We start from the raw sequence: 19,824 nt of genomic DNA, 5'->3' as shown, positions 1-19,824 counted from the left end.
TAATTCTTATTTATTCATGATAGTCACAGAGAGAGAGAGGCAGAGACATAGGCAGAGGGAGAAGCAGGCTCCATGCACCGGGAGCCCGACGTGGGATTCGATCCCGGGTCTCCAGGATCGCGCCCTGGGCCAAAGGCAGGCGCCAAACCGCTGCGCCACCCAGGGATCCCCGCACGCTATCCTAAGCACTGGCTCCCACAACACTTGCCAACAAGGTGCCTCCTGGGTCCGGCTCTGACCCGAGGTGTGTGGACGGTGGCATCGGTGTGGTTGGTGCAGAATGGGCTCTCAAGGGACACCTCTTACAGAGCCTGCGGCCCTGAGCAGGAGGGACAGTCAGCAGTGACCACAGGGGGAGCTAGGAGGCCACCAGGCTGTTTATTCTGATGGCACTTCCAGGGAGGCCAGCTACTGGAGCTGAGACCTGGTATGGTCAGGCCAGCAGCTGAGGCAGGGGTCAGGGCAGGGTTCCCAGCAAGCACCCTGAGGAGGGAACGGGATTGGCCTGACACACGAGGAAAGGGTAGAGAAGCTGGGGCAAGTATATATGTGTTATGGTGTGTGTGTGTGTGTGTGTGTGTGTGTGTATGCAAGCTCACGCATGGCTGGTATGTGTATGCATGTCTCTATGTGTGTAGATGCACGCGAGCATGTGTGTAGTATGTGTATGTGGATGAGTGTACATGTGTTTGCAGATGCATGTGAGCGTGTGTGTGGTGTGTGCACAGACGTGTGAGTGTGTGGTGTGTGTATATGTATATGTGGATTAGTGTATATGTGTATGTGTGCAGATGCACATGAGCATGTGTGTGTGTGTGCACACTTGTATGTACACACCTACATGTACATGAGTTAAGATCTAAGAAGGGGAGAGCAGTTCCCTGAAGGTCCCATAGGTCACAGCAGGCAGTTGGAGCTGCTTCTCATCCCCAATGCTGGAGGAGTCCGGGTGGGGCACTGACTACACTGATGGGCATTCTGAGGTCCACTGGCTGCCGTGGGGGGAGGGGCCTATAGGGCTTAGGTGTAGGCGGCACTTTTTGCAGAGTGGTAGCGCCGTGGAGAGAAAGAGCCGTGCTACAGTTGGAACGTGGGAACAAGGCCAGGTCAGGATCAAGGCCACCCCCTCTTTTCAGCAGAGCAGACAGACAGAAGGAATGCTGCTTCCCGAGGTGGCAATACGAAGAGCGCATTCGGGGAAGTAAAGTCAAGAGCCCGCTGGAGGTGGGCACGCAGCTTGCTCTGTGGGGGATGCCCTATGAAGGCCCCTGGCAGGCACACTAAGGACAGTTGGTGCCAGGTCAGCACCTCTGTCCTGACCAGCTGCCGAGTCAGTCCTATGCCTGGAGCCCGAGACAGTCCTGCTCCCCACCTCAGCCAGAGCTGTCTGCCATCAGAAACGTCAGGATCATCAGGAGAAAGAGCTGAGGCCTACGGAGACCTCTGCACCCTCCCCCCAGGCCTCGGACCCAGGACAAACTCAGAATCCAGCATGAACAGGGGTTACCTGAGCTCTCAGCCTGGAGCTTCTGGAGCTGTGGCTCTTTCGAGTCCTTTGCCTCTGACTTCCCTTGGGGAAACGAGGCAGCACACAGAACCCCCCTCACAGCTGTAGCTACAATTGGATGGCTTTGTGAATGCAGGGAGGTCTCGCTACTCTAGGTTGTTAATATAAATCAAGATACTGTGATTTAGGTTCTAACTTAAGAACCTCACTTTGCTTCACAGAGTCAAACAGCCAGTCTGCCCTGCTATGCCACTAGGAAAAGTAGGCCCGGGGGCCTGCTCTGACCCTGGTGGTGGGGGCAGTGGCGGGGGTGGGGAGGGGTGTTGGTTAGTGCTTTCCATCTCTCACGCTGTCCACACCCTTCACTGCAGGATAGGACAAATGGCCTTGCTTCCATCAGGCTCACTGTGGAAGCCTAAGAAACCTGAGAAAAAAATACCTTTGACAGGTGAGAGCTGACCCCCACCTGTGATGGGTGAGGGCTAACCCCCCCCCACCTGTGACAGGTAAGGGCTGTCCCCATCCCTGACAGGTGAGAGTGGACTTCCAGAGGCCCTGCTGGAGCCTGAATCACAGCCAAGGCAAGGGTCAGGAGAGGAACAGTGAAGTGGCCTCCGAGAGTGACATAGTGGGGCTGGTCAGGGGTCAAAGTCCTCCAAGCCAAGTTGAAGCACAGAACTTTGCTAAAGTCCACCCGAAGGGCCAGGAAGCCAGGACTCAGGGACACTCCCCCACAGGAGGCCTCTGGGATCTGACTGGAGAGGCAGACAAATTTCATGACATGACCTCATATCCCAGTGTAAGCTGTCCTGGCATGTCCAACCCCACCCTGTCCTCCCACCAGGTGAGGTGACCCCTGAGGAAGCATCCAGCTAGCCCCATGCTTGGAGGGGCCTGGCACAAGGCAGGTGGTCAGAGAAGCTGCTGACTCACACTGTGCCCTCCATGTGCCCACCATCAAATGCTGTGGGGCTGCTGGGGCTGGCGACTCCCACCATGTGCCCCCACACATGAGTCAGGCAGAGCTGGTGTGGGGCCTCAGGACTCACCTCCCGCAGGGGTATGATGAGGTGGCAGGCGTCCTCCTCTTTGCTGGCGAAGCAGATATAGTTGCTGGAGATGAACATCTGGCCAGGGATGTGCAGCTTGTTGAACGGGGTCCACAGGGTACAGCCTGTGTGGCCGTCCAGGCGCTCGTCCCTGGGCAGGCGGAATGTGGCCCGGTAGCACTCATTCTTCGCTCGGGCATCCAGGTCTCTGGGAAACCAAGGTATGGGTGGGAGGAACGGGGACAAGAGTTAGGGCCAGCATGCCTGCAAGGGGCCACAGAGCCTTGGTTTCCATGTGGAATTGGACTCTTTGGGGGTCCTCCCATAAGTAAGGCATGCCCAGGGATCTGAGTGTTCAATAAAACACACACAGCAGATGGCCAGGTATCCTGAGAGAGATCTGTATGACCTGCAGAGGAGCGGTCACCAAACAGCATGCCCTTGAGCCCTGAGGACACCCAGAGGCTTGACAGGGTTTGACTCATTGCTAACTTGGTGCTGAGGGCAGATGGTGCCCCAGTGCCAAGACATCTCCCACACCTGCCTTGCACGCCTCTGCCCGGAGACTGCTGCTTCCTCCAGGAAAGACCCAGCCCTGGCTAGACACCAGATGAGGGCCTCCTGAACTAAAATACACGGTGCTGCTGTTGATGAATACAAAGGCACACTTGCCTGATGACTATGTGAGGCGGCCCCCTGACACCCTGCTCCTTGTCCCCTTACTGGCTCTTTCTGTGTAAAGATCTCTAACCCCAGCCCCATGGGGCTGCTGCGGTCAGCCTGAGCAGGGCCTGGCGGGCACACCCTGACGGACAGTGTCAAGTCTTGACTTTGGCCCGTTTCCTTTCTGGAAGGTTCCAAAAGGACCCTGTCACTCACTGGAGCATGAAACCCTTGAACGGTGCTCTGGTCCTGAAGGCGCACCCTAGCATCTGTGCCCAGGCCACGGTCTCTGGGTGCAATCTAGGGAACAGCCTGGTGGGGATGAGGTCTCAGGATACAGGTATGAATCCAGGAACCTCTGAGCTCCCAGCCGGCCTTGCGGGTTTCCTTCAAAGCTACCATCAAGGAACATGGAATTGCTCCGAGGAACACAAACAAATGCTGGCCACCATTACTGAGCACCAGTCCCCAGCACAGGAGCACTCTGCCTCACCGGGCTCTGAGAAAGGATTCTCTACAGGCAGCAGGAGGTATTTTTGGATGGTACCCCTGCAGATCTCTTGCTCCCCTCCTGTAACTATCTGCAACCAGCCCTTTCTCGGGCTTTCTTCCTGTGGGGAACCCGTGAAGGGCAAGGAAGGCAGGTCCCTCCCACCCCAGGGGGCTGCGCACCGCTTCAGAGCCGAGATGTTCCTGTGTGGCCGAGCAGGCCGGGGCAGCGCCTTGTCCTCCAGGAAGCCCTCACTGTCCAGCAGCTGCCGCATGGCCAGGTTGGCCAGCTGCTCCATGAGCTTGAAGGTCTCGCCGATGTTCAGGAACATGGAGAAGAAGAGCTCCTGGTCCCGGGTGTCCACACGGATGCTCTCAGGGAAGAGCAGCGTGGCATTCTTCTCCAGCCTCGTGACATCCACCCACTGCACCACCAGGCTCACTGGATGCCAGCAGGGACATACACAGCAGTGGGTCAAATGCGCCAGAGGGCTGGACAGCACATGCACCCAAAACCCACTGGGAGAGCCGCTCCCTGCAGGTGTCACTGACTGTACGTCCCTCATGCCTGAGCCTGGCTGTGCTGGAACATGTGCCCCATGAGGAGGGCCTGGGCTGTGGGGGTCTCCACTGCACCCCAGGCCAACCCAGCACCCTGCCTTGAGAATATCTTGGGTGAATATTAACCCCACAAATGGCTGAGGGGAGACAAGAATAAACGTGGGGAGATGAGCTAGCCGAGACCCTGGCCCCGAGGGGCCCCCAAGTGGGACTACATGGATGTGGGAAGAGAGCACACAGCTCCTGCCTGGTGAGGAGGTGCCAGGGTGGAGGCAGGGCTGGGGGAAGGGCGTGGCAGATGCCTGCTAAACAGGACAAGGGCTTGCTATGCTCAGAAGCGCCAAAGCCCTGGGAGCTCTTTCTGGGGGTGGTGCAGCAGCAGAGGGTGCTGGCTGCCACTGGGGCGTCTGCCTTGTGACCAGAGGCCAGGGCTTCCCACAGGGAGGGATCTGCAGCTCCAGGGCACCACATGGCCTAGAGCCACTCAGAGATGGCATGTGTCCCCCAGAATATTTGATTTAAAGGAAAGAAGCTATCACTCTGAGCTATCACTCTGTGAAGAATCATGTTGGCGGATACAGGTGGGCCAGGGCCCCCTGAGAGCCAGGTATGAGCCTGGCTCAAGTCTGGGCCACCTTGCCTCCAACTGCTGAGGTGCCCTGGGTTTCGGGGAGACCTTCCAATGGGTGTGTGGGGACAGAATATCTTGGGGCCACAAGGAAAGAAGCCACTCAAGAACTCTGGTGGTATGGAGAGGTGGTGAGTGTCCTGAGGGGTGGGTACAGGATGACAAGACCAGCCGGGGGCCCTGGGGGCCACTCACCTTCCTTCCCCAGCAGGAAAGAGTAGAAGCACAGGTGGTTGACGGTCAGGTAGAGCCAGCCCTGCCGGGGCACGCGGCCCTTCCAATAGCTGCAGGAATAGTAGTTGACCAGCTTCTCCCCGTCAGGCATCCCGAATTGCTTCCGCATCTTCAACTCGGCCTCCTTGAATTTCCCCGGGTCCTCATCTCCCTGGGGCTGCAGGTTTTTGTTCTCTTCTGCGATGATGCCCTGTAGGAGGATAGGGGACTGATTCCTGGCAGGCCTGGAGGGCCCCGGTGTTCAATCCAGGACTCCTGGGTGCTGGCCCTAGGGCCGGAAGCACGGGAGGACCAGCTGGGAAGCTGAGGCACACGGCTGGACAGATGCCAGGCAGGTTCCCTCAACTCCCTGAACGAACAATACTTCAAGCATGGCTGGCTGGAAGTAGTGACTTTCAAAATAAACATTTACTTCCATGCAAAATTTCTGGAAAATATAATAAACGTGGTAAACAAAAATCATAGAGTAGAAAGTGTATTCAGTAAGAATCTCACTCTTGCACACTGTAGCCACTGCTGGTTTCCCCCAGACAAGGAGACACTGATGGACCTTTAAGGAAACACATGGTTTTCTCTTTCCCTTTTTCTTTACCCAAACGGCTTCCAGCTGTGGCAATGTTTTGTGCAGTGCTTTTCTCATGACAAAGACGTTTAAATTTGAATCCCCCTCACCTCAATATACCAGGGGGCTCCAGCTTCTTGAGCCTACCCTCCCACCAGCTGCGGCCCCTCCCAGCTGCAGCCCTTCCCAGCTCAGCCCCCACCAACTGTAGCCCCTCCCAGCTGTAGCCCTTCCCAGTTCAGGGCCCTCCCATCAGCTGCAGCCCCTCCCAGCTGCAGCCCTTCCCAGCTCAGGCCCCCCCCCCCCCACCGCCCCCAGCTTAGGGCCCTCCCACCAGATGCAGCCCCTCCCAGCTGCAGCCCTTCCCAGTTGCAGGCCCTTCCCAGCTCAGAGCGCTCCCACCAGCTGCAGTCCCTCCTAGCTCAGGGTGCACCCACCAGCTACAGCCCCTCCCAGCTGCAGGCCCCTCCCAGCTCAGGTGCACCCACCAGTTGTAGCCCCTCCTAGCTCAAGGCTCTCACACCAGCTGCAGCCCCTCTCAGCCTAGGTCATGTCCATGCTGTGTTCTCCAGCGTCTTCACTAGGCTCAGGATGCCCAGAGACATCATCCTGGGCCACAGAGCTGCCCCAGCTCTTCGGGTAAAAGAGGTTCTTAGCACCCTTGGCTCTAAACATGCATTTATCCAGGAGGATGATTCAATAAACTAAGGTACTTCAAGACTAGCATTTGGGGCCTGGTCTACTGCTCCCATTGAGGGGAGCTCCATCCAGGGGCAGGGAGGACAGCCAGGAGCCTGGATAAGGACCAGAAGTAGGGTGTGCTCTGATGCTGTAGCTGAGACTTCAACATCTTTCTCTCAAGCTGCCCCTTGTGTCTCCCAAATGTTCCTGTAGGAAGCAGCTCTCCCATCTGGGAAAAAGGCTCTGGCAGAGTGCCTGCCTCAATACTAAGGCCACATCTGTGTCTTCTGCTGCCCTCAGCTCCACCCACTGGGAGGCCATCACCCATGCCGTGCCCTACCAGTCCCCTTCCTGGGTCTCAGCCAGAAGCCTCCTTTCCCTGCTCCCTGCAGCTGAACCCTGGGGAGTCCCAAGCCGGGAGTAGAGGGGCTGACATCTGCTCTGCATCTCCCTCTGCATTCTCTTGGGGTCCCCCTTCCCAATGCCCTGCCCTTTATGACAGTGCTGCAGGAGGAATGGTCCCTAGCAATGGGAAGGGGCTGGCCTGGCTCACAGGGTTGAGATTTGGTTTGTTGGCCCACAGAACAGGACCATAAAAATTACCGGGCAGATTTTAAATGACAAATCCCATTTAATAGTTTGAGGCATATTCAGGTTTCTTATCTCTTCCTGAGTTCCGGTTTGAGTTATATTTTGTGGTAGGCCAAATAAAAGCCTCCCACCCCCAAAGATGTCCAAATCCCAAACCCCAGAACCTGGGAATAGGTTACCTCACATGACAAAAGGCACTCTGCAGATGGGATAGAGTACGGATTCTGACCTGGGAAGAGGGTCCCGGATTATTCGGCTGAGCCCAATATATAATCACAAGGGTCCTTGTAAAGAGGAGACAAGAGGGTCAGAACCACAAAGGGAATGAGAGGACAGGAATGGGGAGACTGATGGCGTGATGTGAAGATACCATGCTGCTAGCACTAAAGATGAAGGATGAAGGAAGGGGCCCAGGAGTGAGGAAGACCAGTGGCCCCTAAAAGCTGGAAACGGAGAGGAAACAGGTCCTCCCTGCCAAGCCTCCAGAAGGAGCACAGCCTGCCCACACCAAGGTGTTCAGCCCGTGAGACCCACTGTGGGCTGGGGACTTCCAGAACTCCCAGGTAATGAACCTGTGCAAGGCCACTAAGTTTATGGAAACTTGTTGCAGTGGTGATGGAAGTAAAGACATCCTATTTTGATGATTGTCTAAACTCTTATTGGTTCAAAGCTGTTTATGGCTTGCCTGCCTTCCTTCCTTCCTTCTTCCTTCAACTCTGCTTTTTTATAGGTGCTTCCCATAGTTCTTTCCCAACCCTGCTTATGTGAGGCTTCCCACTTCGGTCCTAGAGCCACTTTGCCACAGGTTTGTTTATATCTTAAATTGTTTCCTGGCCCTGTTGCCTTTCTGCATTGTCCTCTTGTTTTCTCTGGGGTTAACTTCCTCTTTTTATCATTTCCATTTGATTTCCTGATTTCTGGGGTTAGACATGCTAACTTGCTGAATTAGACGCTTAGCTCATTAATTTCCACCCTTTCTTTTTCTCCTCATATCATCAGATTTGAGGCTTCAAATTTCCTTCTGCATATGGCTTTGGCTGCAGCCCCCAAATGCAGATATGTAGTGGCATTCTGATGACCATTCAGTTCTAAGTATTTTTCTAATGCACATTTCTTCTTTAACCCAAGCATCAATGGAGAAATTTTTGTTCTGTTTTATTAGTTTGTTTGGTCTGGCATGTAGGAAGCATTCAATAATGTTGCTTCATTATTATTATTACTATCATTGCCCAGCTTGCACACTGGGAGAGTAGAGACTTGCCTCTGCTCTCCTTGCCTTTTCTTGTGGAGCTAGAAAGGCAATCCAGGTCCTGCTCAGACCGTCAAAACATCTAGAGAGGAGCTGAGGATCTCTTGGTGCCGTCTGCCTAGGTCTAGAAAGTTCTGGCATAATGAAGTCACAGGGGCCTGCCCAAAGCAATCCTGCACCGCTAAACTCTGACCCAAAAAGAGCCATCCAATAAATCTAATCTAAGGTAAAATCAGCAAACAGAAAGAAGACACACATGCGTATGTGCTAGGTATATGCTCATTACGGTGTGAATTATTCCCCCGAAGAGGAGAAGGTGAAGCATCACTATGAGGTCAGTTTTGACACATGGCTGCAGTTTTCAGAGCTATAAAACACACCATTACATACACCGCGTATGACTTCACAAGTGCCCTGAACGTAAAGGCCTTGGCAGAGGACTTAGGAAGTGTTGATAAAGGCCATGCTGGGAAGTAGCACCCCTCTCACTCTGCGGATCAAACTGTGGCTGCTTCTCCTCCTGCTCTCAGACTGAAGGTGCTCTCTTCAGCCTTTTTGCTGACAGCACTGCAGGGAACATCCTGAGGCCTACATGTTGCTCGGCACATGTGCCTACACTGTACAATGAATGCCAGGGGAAGGAAGTATTTCGTCAGAGGGTGCAAACTTTTTTTTTTTTTTTTAAAGATTTTGTTAATTTATTCATAGAGACACAGAGAGAGAGAGAGAGAGAGAGAGAGAGAGACAGGCAGAGGGAGAAGCAGGCCCCATGCAGGAAGCCTGATGTGGGACTCGATCCCGGGTCTCCAGGATCACACCCCAGGCTGCAGGCGGTGCTAAACCACTGCGCCACCGGGGCTGCCCGCAAACGTTTTTATTTTTATTATTTTTATTTTTTTTCCGCAAACGTATTTAAATAAAACATTCCTCCAACTAGTCTATCACTTCTAGCCTTTTCCTGTATGTCAGCCGAGAAGTGGGCCAGCAGAATGGTGTGCCTGTGTATTTGTTGCTCTAAGGCTCTTTGCAGGGAGCAGGAAGTCCTGGCTGAGGCTGGTCAGATCTCCCCCAGGGGTAGCCAGAAGCGGAGACCCGCTCAGCAGTGAGTTAAGATGCCCCTCTTTTTTTTTTTTTTAAAGATTTATTTATTTATTTATTCATAGAGATGCAGAGAGAGAGAGAGAGAGAGAGAGAGAGAGGCAGAGACACAGGCAGAGGGAGAAGCAGGCTCCACGCAGAGAGCCAGACGTGGGACTCGATCCAGGGTCTCCAGGATCACGCCCTTGGCTGTAGGCGGTGCTAAACCGCTGCGCCACCAGGGCTGCCCAAGATGCCCCTCTTGAGACCAGGAGGATGGGAGCACATACATGCTTTTGACCTCTGTTAAGGGAGATGAGGCTAGACCACACTGAAGAGTAAACTAGATGACACAGGGGAACACCGCCATCCCTGAGCGGGGAGTGGGCACTGGAAGCAGAAGGGGAACCTTACATGTATCTTGCCCTTGACAAAGGTGGTGATATCTTCCTCGTTGTCAAAGATGGACAGCGTCTGGAGTAAGTTATTCTCCAGCCATTCCCAGTGCTTCGTGATCTCTTTGCGGGAAGAACCTGGGGGAGGTTTGGTGGAGTAAAGAGGAGGAAAGTCAGTACAGTCAGCAGGCCTTAAACATAAATTCAGAGGCTAACACAGGTAACCTGATGTACTGTATATACCCTAGGGACTAGAGTCTTTAGGCTGCTCCCTCTTTTCTTTCTCCAACTTTATGTATATATGTATCTATAACAACAGTCATGGATGGTCCCAGTGAGCACGAAAAATAATTCAGGGAGAATCGCAGAGAGTCATGCAGAAGACAGAGCCTCCACATTCCCTAATGCCAGTTACACACATGCCCTTCCAGAAATAGTCTAGAGATCTGCGGGTTTGCTGAGTTACAACAGTTTTCCTTCGGGATAAAGAGAAGACAAACCAGACACAGTCAGACTTGGTATAAGTGACTGCAGTCCTCCGGGGGATTCAGGTGTCCACAGACATCAGCTGGAGCATCCTGGAGAGCTCCAGGCCCCAGGCTGGCTGGTCTCCTGCTGGGACCGCCAGAGGCTCTGGCTCTCTGTGCAGCCAGACGCACCCACCCAGGTCTTTGCCTGCAGGCCGCTGTTCCCCATCTCTGCTCACATCCCAGCCCTGCTCCTGCCTCCTGGAGGAACCTCTGCCTGACCCCTTCAGCTTTTGGCTGGACCCCCGGTGTCTGCCCCTCCTCTGTAAGTGGTCCCTATGCTTCTCAGGGGGGCGGGGAGGGGGGTCCAGAGGCAGCAGAAAAACTTTGAGAAGGCAGTGCACCACCATTCTCAAAGTGCAGGGTGGCTGTTTTCTCTGCCCACCCCTCAAAGAGCTGGGAAACGGGCCCCGAAGGAGAAGCAAAGGGGTGAGGGACGTCTGCCTGGCTTGGCTTCCCCTGCCTCTCTGGGGTTTTGCTTGTGCCTGGCAGGGGGTCTGCTCTCAAGAGCTGTTTTCTGAACGAATGAACAGAGAAGAAGGGGGAAGGCCCTGCCTGCTTCCAGCTGATCTGGGGTGGACTGCGAGTATCCACAAGGCCCAGCCTCTTGGGAGGCTGTGACCCATGAGAATGTCTGCACACTGGGCATAGGGGAGCCCAGGCAAAGACACAAGTCTTTCTTTCCCCACTTTTCTTTGGGCTTCTCATGTGGCCTCCTTTCCCTGGTGTACAGAGGCCACCACTTAGCTAGTAGGAGAAGGGATTTCTCTCTCTTTTTTGCCAAGAACCCACATTTGAATTTGGAAGTTAAACCTACAAGTAATGCAACTCAAGGGTGTCATCCCCTCTGACAAGTACTCCTGGCAACCTCAAACAGAAGAAATCTTGTCCACACTGCCTGTGTGGGTCTGTGTGCACTGTGATTGTCAATATTTACATACATGCATTTAAAAGAATGATTAGCTAGATGTCAGTCTACATTTAGCACTAAGTAAACACAAACTATGCCACCTTTATATTAGGTTCAGGGAATAAAAAATGTAACAGCTAATTGCTGTAACAGCTAAAATGCCCAAAATATGGCACCAAGTGCTATTTCTGTTTTCAGACCTTTTCGTGGAGTATCTTATTTACTTCTCAGAGAACCTTGGAGACAGTACCATTCTTTTCATTTCATAGGAGGAAGCTGAGGCACAGAGAGGTTAAGTAAGTCGCCCAGTGTCACACAGCTGGGAAGTAACCAAACCATGATCCTAACCCAGGCTGCCTGGCTGCAGACCCTATCCTCACCCTCTTTGGGAGCTGCCGGCCTAGTGGGACAGCCAATGAACCTTCATTGCAAACTGCTGGTAAAGACATGGCAAGTCTAGAGGAGCAAGAAGAAAAGGTAGATGCCTGGGCCTGGGGAATCTGGTTTTCTATAGAAGCAGACACCCGAGCAGGTTCTCGACAGAGGAGGATGTTAGGTGGATGTGGGGGGACACCATGCACACTGTCCAGGACAGGTGTGGTTGGGAATTCAGGCCCTGCAAGTGTCTGGTCTGGCCGAGGGCCAGGTGTGAGCTGAGAGGAGGACAGGAATGGAGATGGGCGGACCCCAAACGTCCTTCAGTGGCAGGCTTAGGAGGCAGGATTCACTGGGCAGGTCTCAGCATGACTTCGTCTGGTTTTATAGAGCTGAGGGGAGGTGGATGGGGCCCAGCAGAGGTCAGGCTGGGTTGGGAGGTCTGGCAGAAGCTGAAGCAGCTCAGCACATGTGGCCCAAAGCTAAGGACTAAGGCTCCCCAGCACCCCCAGGCTCCTCCCCAGCACCAGGCCCTGCTGCCACCAAAGGGGTTCCCACGCTACCAGAAGTGTGGCCACCCTCCTCCCTCGCTGCTTCTGCCTGCCTCTTCCCCATCTGCTCCCTGAGAAAGAACATCGCTGAAACAGAGGAAAGTCTCGAGGGCCCATTTCAGAGTACTGTGTCTCCCTGTAGCCCAGGCACACACCAACCTCCCTGAGCTCTACTCCATGGAAGCCCCTCTCTCCTGCATGCTCTGGAACCAGGAGGGCTGGGGTCCTACCACGCCCCACTCGGCGTTGGGAAAACCAGGACTTTGAGGACTTGGTCTATGGATTCACACAGGGGCACCTCTGTCAAGGCACCAGGGGGGAAGAGGACTTCTCAAGCCAGGGTCTCAGTTGTGAATGCTCTCATTACCTTTCTCAGGCCCCCTAACCCACTCTGGGCCACTGCTTCCTTAAATTCAACATAGAAAAAGACCCCCCAAAACAAAAGAACCCAAAGTTCCACCTTCTGGAGTTCTTGGGAGGTTTGCCTGGACTGCAGGAAGTGCTGAGTGCTGGCTGTGACCACTGATGTATCGAAGTGACCTCAGCCAGGCTGGTATCCACTGAAAGGGACCTCCTCCCAGACTCTTGGGAGGGGTTGGCATGTCTCCTCCTGGGAGGACAGCTACAGCCCATTGCCATTACTGGCAGCAATCAGGTTCTATCAAGCGTCCTGGAACATGGAATTCGCCAAGACTGATCCCAGGGGAGCTACAGGGAGGGCTAAGCTCCTGTAAACCTGTGGTCACAACGTATTCATCAACCGATCAATACATGACTGTTTTATGCAGCTTTCTGTTTAAAAGCACCGTATTTCCTATACATTAATTCCCAAACATCATACTCATGGCCAGCAGCAGCACAAGTAACTAAGGCCTGAACAAAGCTCCTTTAAACACACATTCTCTCACCATGAGACACATCACCGTTTTTGTGCTTGGAAGCACCGCCAGCATGTCGGCAACCATACGTAGGGCCATTTTCTTTCTTTTCTTTCTTTCTTTCTTTCTTTCTTTCTTTCTTTCTTTCTTTCTTTCTTTCTTCTTTCTTTCTTTTTCTTTCTTTTCTTTGTAGGGCCATTTTTGATAGCAAAGTCACCAACAAAAGAGACAAAAATGCCCAAAATATGGCACTTAGACCGCATAAAGGACCCTTGTTTACAGTTTGCCAGCTGACAAAAGGAGGCAAGGGGACACCTTGTCCCACTTTGGCTGGGAATCTCAAAATTTTCATTGCTCTGCACGTGGGCATTTCCACACACGTCCACAGATGATCCCAATGCAGTACTGAGCACCCGTGAACATCTGGGCTGTCATCCTAAGCTAGATGCAGCCCTGGGTTGTGTGGTCTGAACAAAAGGTAGCACCAGGTTCTCCATAGGAAACATCCAGCCCGGGAATGCAGGTTGTGTCCCCTCCCTCCTGGGGGCCCTGCTCCTCTAGGGCAGGACCGGCCAGCACCTACCACATGCCACCGTCCAGTAGACCTGCGAGTCCTGGGTCTGGTGCAGGATTCGGTAAGGGGCCACGCGGGCACTGGAGTCCAACACCACGTCCAGGGTACCCACAAGAAGACCTGGGAGCAGGGCAGAGAGACGAGGGTGAGGGCTAACCCCTAGAGGCAGCCAGAATGGTAGCAATGCCTTCCCTGCACAGCTCAGATGGAGACACATCTGGCATCCCCCTCATCTACCAAATGACTTCTTTTTCCTCAAAGGTCTTCAGCTGTATTTGATCCCTATCAAAAAAATCTCCTCCCACTTCTTCCTAGAAGCTTCCGTGTATTCTCCAGACTCACAAATGCTTGCAGGCAGGGGCTGATGCAGGTGTTATGGGCTCTCTTAAACGATTTTGTTTAAACAAAAGCTTAAACAATTCTGGGAGGCCCTCTTTAGGAAAAATACAAAATTAGATTTGAAGACAAGTACGTGTTTAGAATGAAAAAGTACAACCATCACAAATTAAAAAACAAAGACAATACTACAAATATCACAAATCCAGAATAACAGTACAGTGTGTTTTATTAACTGCCAGACACATCTCTTAAGATATATTTTCCCCTGATATTTCTGGCCATGTATTCTGCTGGCTTAAAAAAAGGGGGGGAGGTGGTCCCGGGGTGGCTCAGTGGTTTAGCACCACCTTCGCCTGGGGCGTGGTCCTGGAGACCCGGGATCGAGTCCCACATCAAGGTTCCTGCATGGAGCCTGCTTCTCCCTCTGCCTGTGTCTCTGCCTCTCTCTCTCTATGTCTCTCATAAATAAATAAAATCTTAAAAAAAAAAAAAAAGGACAACGATGGTTTTTGTAATATTACTTTCCATTATCAACAACAGGGAGATAATGTAGTCTTTCCTCTGCCAAGTAATCACACATTCTTACTCTGGGAAGTTTAAAGAAGCTCCTTGTGGCTACAGAAATCATGACTGAAGACGACATGGCAATTTTTAGAACCGTTCAATTTGGGAAAACACTGATCCAATTTTTTCCATCTTGAACTGAAGCATTTTAGGGCATTCCAAATTTTACTTGTCATCACATACAGCCTTTGTCAATGACACTACTTCCCCGACAAATCAGAGGAAATGTCCACCTTCTACCGCTGTTTGATTCTCCCCTTTATTAATTGAATTATCAAACTACCTAAAAATCTGTTCACTGTTCCTAATTGGAATTTATGTTTTCCTTTTTAATGAATTGCTGCTTTTGGTGTGATCTGGAAATAGTTTGTTACCACTTTCCTGCTGATGCCAGAATAATTTCTACTGATTAACTTGACTTTAACACTTTTGTTTCATATTCCATTTTTAAAAAGATTTTTATTTATTCACAGAGACACACAGAGAGAGGCAGAGGCACAGGAAGAGGGAGAAGCAGGCTCCATGCAGGAAGCCTGACGTGGGACTCGATCCAGGGTCCCCAGGATCAAACCCCGGGATGCAGGCAGCGCTAAACCGCTGTGCCACTGGGGCTGTCCTCATATTCCATTTTTTTTAAAGATTTTATTTATTTATTCATAGACACAGAGAGAGAGAGGCAGAGACACAGGCAGAGGGAGAAGCAGGCTCCATGCAGGGAGCTCGATGCGGGACTTGATCCCAGGTCTCCAGGATCACACACCAAGGCCGCAGGCAGTGCCAAACCGCTGCGCCACCGGGGCTGCCCCTCATATTCCATTTTTAATCATTTTTTCCCTCCTCAATCTTTTAAAAAAGATTTTATTTATTCATGAGAGACACACACAGAGTGGCAGAGATGTAGGCAGAGGGAGAAGCAGGCTTCCTGCAAGGAGCCTGATGCAGGACTCAATCCCAGGACCAGGGGATCATGACCTGAGCTGAAGGCAGATACTCAACCACTGAGCCATCCAGGCATCTCTCCTCCTCAATCCTTTAACAAATAAAATTACTGATTACAAAAGAAAGTACTCGTCACATACATCCAAGTTATGAGTCTGTGATCTCTTGTTTTATTAAAATGTTCTAAAATGTCGCTCTAAATTGCAGTTAAAGTGGCATATTCAAGGGCAGCCTGGGTGGCTCCACAGTTTAGCGCCACCTACAGCCCGGGGCATGATCCTGGAGACCTGGGATCCAGTCCCGTGTTGGGCTCCCTGCATGGAGCCTGCTTCTCCCTCTGCCTGTGTCTCTCTCTCTCTCTCTCTCTCTCTCTCTCTCTCTCCTGTGTCTCTCATGAATATTAAAAAAAAAAAGTGGCATATTCAAGCTTTATCAGTGTTTGGAATAAACTTTTTTTCATAGTCCCTGATGAAGCTTCTCTTCTGGTCTTGGAAACCTTATTTTAATGCTTATTCTGTTGGCATATCCATGTTTCGAGACCTGAAAGCTTTTTCACGGGCAGACCATCTCATCATACTCAGACTCTTCAATGAAGGATCCAGGCTGGCAGGTGTTTTTAAAAGCCAGCTTGAACAAAACCACATCACTAACTGTTCCTCCCTTGGGGAGGCAGGGTTCAGGAGGCCACGGTGTCTACGATGGCACAGGGAAGGCCCTGCCAGGGGCCACGGAACAGGCAGCTGAAGGAGTGGTTCTGGGAGGGAGGGAGATGGGTGAGGTGGAAAGGGCCTTCTGTGCAAAGGAAGGCAGAGTGGAGCACAGAGGGTCCCACCCGCCCTCTGAGCTGATGTTTAGAAGCACAGAGCACAGAACAAGAGTGGAAGTGCACCGGCCAAATTGGATACACCGGGATGCTGGCGCAACAGAAGGTACTGGGCACCGTGCCTTGCCTTCCTACATGCGCTTGCAGCTAGTTTCGGAGGCTCACCATGGCTCAGGATACCCAGAGGGGCTGTTATCTGACCTCCAGTGAACCGCTAGCCCAGGACAAGGGTCCAGGACCGGCTCCTGTGATTCCTGAGGCTGTGGGCGGCACCCCAGGCACTGAAGGGAACACAATTTTCTTAGGAAAGGCACAGCGTCTTCCACACTAGGAGGTGTGGCGCAGGAGAGGGTGGCCGCGGAGGAAACTTCTGCCTGCATCTGGCAGGGCCGTTTTCGCCGCACATGTTTACAATCAGGATGTTTCAAGGAAATTTCTGTTGATAACTTGTGAGAAGCACAGACACTGGTCCAGCCCCGAGCCTGCCCGAGCTGGGCGGGCAGTGACCACGCGGGCTTAGAGCACCAGGGACCTCGGAAGACGCCTGCAGGGGGTAGGCCCAGCCGGCTCGTCGGGGATGCCACATGCCACACAACTCCAGGAGGTGCTGCCCGGGCTCCTCCGAACAGCCTTACAGGTAATCAGGTGCAGCCTCCGTGTGCGGCTCGGCTCCGGGGCGCCAGGAGGCAGGAAAGGTGGGCGGGGAGGAACCGGGGGGGGGGGGGGGGGGCCGAGGCCAGGGCGTCGGAGTGGCTACAAGGGTAGTTCGGGGGCGGGGCGGGGGGGAAGACGCAAAAGAAAACGTGTGTCGTTTGGCTCCTCGGAGGCACCTGGAGAAACTGAGGCAGAGGCCAGGGGCCAGGCGGTGTCGCCGACTTTCAGCTCTGACTCCCAGGCTGGGAGGCTGCGCACGCCCGGCGAAGCCCCCGGGGCTCCCGGCAGCGCGTCGGGGCAGAGGCCGCCCCAGGCCGGCCCGTCGGACCAGCCTCCTGAGGCCCGCGCCCGGCCCCCGCCCCCGCCCCCGCGCCCGCCCCCGCCCCCGCGCCCGCAGCTGCCGCCCGCCCGCCCGCCCCGCCCCCGCGCAGGCCGCCGCGTCCCCAGGCCCGGCCGCCGCTCGCCCTCACCCGTGAGGCCGCCGCCCTTGCCGTGGCCGCGGCGCCGCTGCAGCACGAAGAAGGGGTTGGCCCGCTCCGTCACCCACAGCGCGTTGGCCACCAGCACCTCCTCGGGGCCCAGCCACATCGTGGGGCCGCTCGCACCGGGCCGAGGCCCGCCAGGCGGAAGCGCCACCGTCGCCGCCACCGCCGCCGCCGCGCCGGAGCGAGCGGGCGGGGCGGAGCGGGCGGAGCGGGCGGGGCGGGGCGGGGCGGGGCGGGCCGGGGCGGGCGGGCGGGCGCCCCCTGGCGGGCGCGCGGACCAGCACACGCGGGCTCCGGGAGCGCCGGGCGCGCGCAGCTCCCGGGCGGCGCCCGCCCCGCCCTCGGCCTCGGGTCTCCGCCTTCCGCTCGGGCCCGGCGCGGCGGACTCCGGTAGGGGCCGCGGGCCAGCCCCGGGGACGCGAGCCTCCGGCCGGGAAGCCCGAGTGCCCAGGCTGGAGGAACCGGTGGTGCGGAGAGTCGGCCCCTGGCGTTTTGCGAAAACCTGGACAGGATTTTGGCAGGGATCGGTGCGAAGACAAAGCGCCGGCAAATACACTTTGGGCCGCGGGTGCAGCGCGCCCCAGGGCGGGTTGACGGAGCGGACGGCGGCTGGAAAGGGTTAGAGACGACTGTCGTCATTCGCAGAATTCGGACCCTCGGGCCGAGGCTAGGAGAACCTCCGGGAGCCCGGAGCCGAGGACAGGTTGTCAGAAAGCCCTGGCAGGATCCTCGGAAATCCGTGCAGTCTACGCACCTGACAGATGGGGACAGGGCTGCTGGTGTAGGGTTCAGGGACAGGGCTGCAGGTCTAGGGTACACGGACACGGCTGCAGGTCTAGGATTCACAGACAAGGCTGGAGGTCTAGGGTTCACGGACAGGGCTGGGCCTGGGACATTGAGGTTTTCCTCCTAGCCGTGGGCAGCAGCGCGATGGGCAGGGGATGTGCATCCCTGCTCTCCCAGTGCTGGCCTGTAGGGGACGACCTCTTACAGCTCAAGCACTGTTTTTGAGTGAAAGGGAGTGCTGTGAACTCCATCTCGGGCAATCCAGAATGTCCAGTGTCACTTGGGTTGCAGGATCCTGCTGGTGGCTCAGGCCAGCAGCAGGATCCTACTGGAAGGCAAAGGGAAGGGGGAACTATGGGATCATCCTGGGAGGCCTAAGCTGGTTGCCAATTGGGTTTCTGTCACTGGCATTCAAGAATCCAATATGATGGATGTAGGTCAAGTAGGCACTTCCGTGGTTGGCAGCCAGGGTGATCAAAAGTCTTCTAAAATGTCGCTGAGACTGAATCAAAATGCAGAGGCCATCATTCTTGAAGACCTTGGAAGCTTAAACTGATACTGTGCTCTCTGGGGAGTAATCTACCGCGGGAATTTGGAATAATTGTTAACACCCTGAGAGGCCACAAAGAGTTATTTTGTTTCCTCCTGCCAGTGGTTCTCAAGCTTGAGCATGCATCAGAATCACCTGCAAGGGGCAGCGGGCGTGGCTCGGCGGTTTAGCACTGCCTTTGGCCTGGGGTGTGATCCTGAAGACCTGGGATTGAATCCCACATCGGGCTACCTGCATGGAGCCTGCTTCTCCCTCTGCCTGTGTCTCTGCCTTTCTCTCTCTTTGTGTCTCTCATGAATAAATAAAATCTTAAAAAAAAAAAAAAAAAGAATCACCTGTGAGGCTTGTTAAAACACAGGTTGCTGGGCTCCACCTCAGAGTGTTTGCATCTCTAGCAGGTTCCTAGGTGATGTTGATGCTGCTGAAGTGGAGATCACCTTTTGATAACTATGCTTTATTTTTAAAAAATATTTTATTTATTTACTCATGAGAGGCACAGAGAGAGGCAGAGACACAGGCAGAGGGAGAAGTAGGCTCTCTGTGGGGAGCCCAATGCGGGACACAATCCCAGGGCTCTGGGATCATGCCCTGAGCAAAAGGCAGATGCTCAACCACTGAGGCACCCAGGCGTCCTAGAACTTTTTATTTATTTATTTTTGATTTTTAAAAAGATTTTATTTATTTATTTATTTATTCATGACAGACATAGAGAGAGAGAGACACAGGCAGAAGGAGAAGCAGGCTCCATGCAGGGAGACCGGCGTGGGACTCGACCCCAGGGTCTCCAGGATCACACCCTTTGCTGAAGGTGGGGCTAAACCGCTGGGCCACTGGAGCTGCCCTTTTTTTTTTTTTTTTAAGTAAGCTTCATGCCTAGCCCAGTGTGGGGCTTGAACTCACAACCCTGAGATCAAGACATGAGCTGAGATCAAGAGTCAGATGCTTAACTGAGCCACCCAGGTGCCCCCATGTTTAACTTCTTGAGGAACTACCAAACTGTTCTTAAAAACCGCTGCACCATTTCACATTCCCATAGTGATGTGTGAGGGTTAGAGTTTCTCCATATCTCCTCAACATTTGTTATTGTCTGTCTTTTTTATTGTAGCCACCTTAGTGGGTATGAAGTAGTATCTCATGTAGTTTGGATCTGCATTTCCCTAATGATTTATACTTGATGGTCATT

General features: G+C 53.8%; 1 protein-coding gene across 5 annotated transcripts in view; it reads right to left on the bottom strand.

Annotated features, from left to right (window-relative positions):
* The window catches only part of TBC1D9B (TBC1 domain family member 9B), a 41,974-nt gene extending 24,490 nt beyond the window's left edge, over positions 1-17,484 (bottom strand). For 3 of the 5 annotated variants that reach the window (XM_077911130.1, XM_077911133.1, XM_077911131.1), the window contains exons 1-6: positions 17,291-17,484; positions 13,511-13,621; positions 9,706-9,824; positions 5,093-5,321; positions 3,892-4,150; positions 2,557-2,764 (exon numbers count right to left, since the gene is read on the bottom strand). In XM_077911130.1, coding sequence (XP_077767256.1) covers positions 2,557-2,764; positions 3,892-4,150; positions 5,093-5,321; positions 9,706-9,824; positions 13,511-13,621; positions 17,291-17,408 — 1,044 coding nt within the window. In that variant the 5' untranslated portion in view covers positions 17,409-17,484. The remainder of the gene's footprint in view (positions 1-2,556; positions 2,765-3,891; positions 4,151-5,092; positions 5,322-9,705; positions 9,825-13,510; positions 13,622-17,290) is intronic. The other 2 variants (XM_077911129.1, XM_077911132.1) reach the window with 1 other exon arrangement.
* Positions 17,485-19,824: the final 2,340 nt, after the last annotated feature.

Source organism: Canis aureus, chromosome 10, assembly GCF_053574225.1.
Source record: "Canis aureus isolate CA01 chromosome 10, VMU_Caureus_v.1.0, whole genome shotgun sequence".
NCBI lineage: Eukaryota > Metazoa > Chordata > Mammalia > Carnivora > Canidae > Canis > Canis aureus.
The sequence above is the reverse complement of the archived record's forward strand: the minus strand, read 5'-3'. Positions and strand labels throughout refer to the sequence as shown.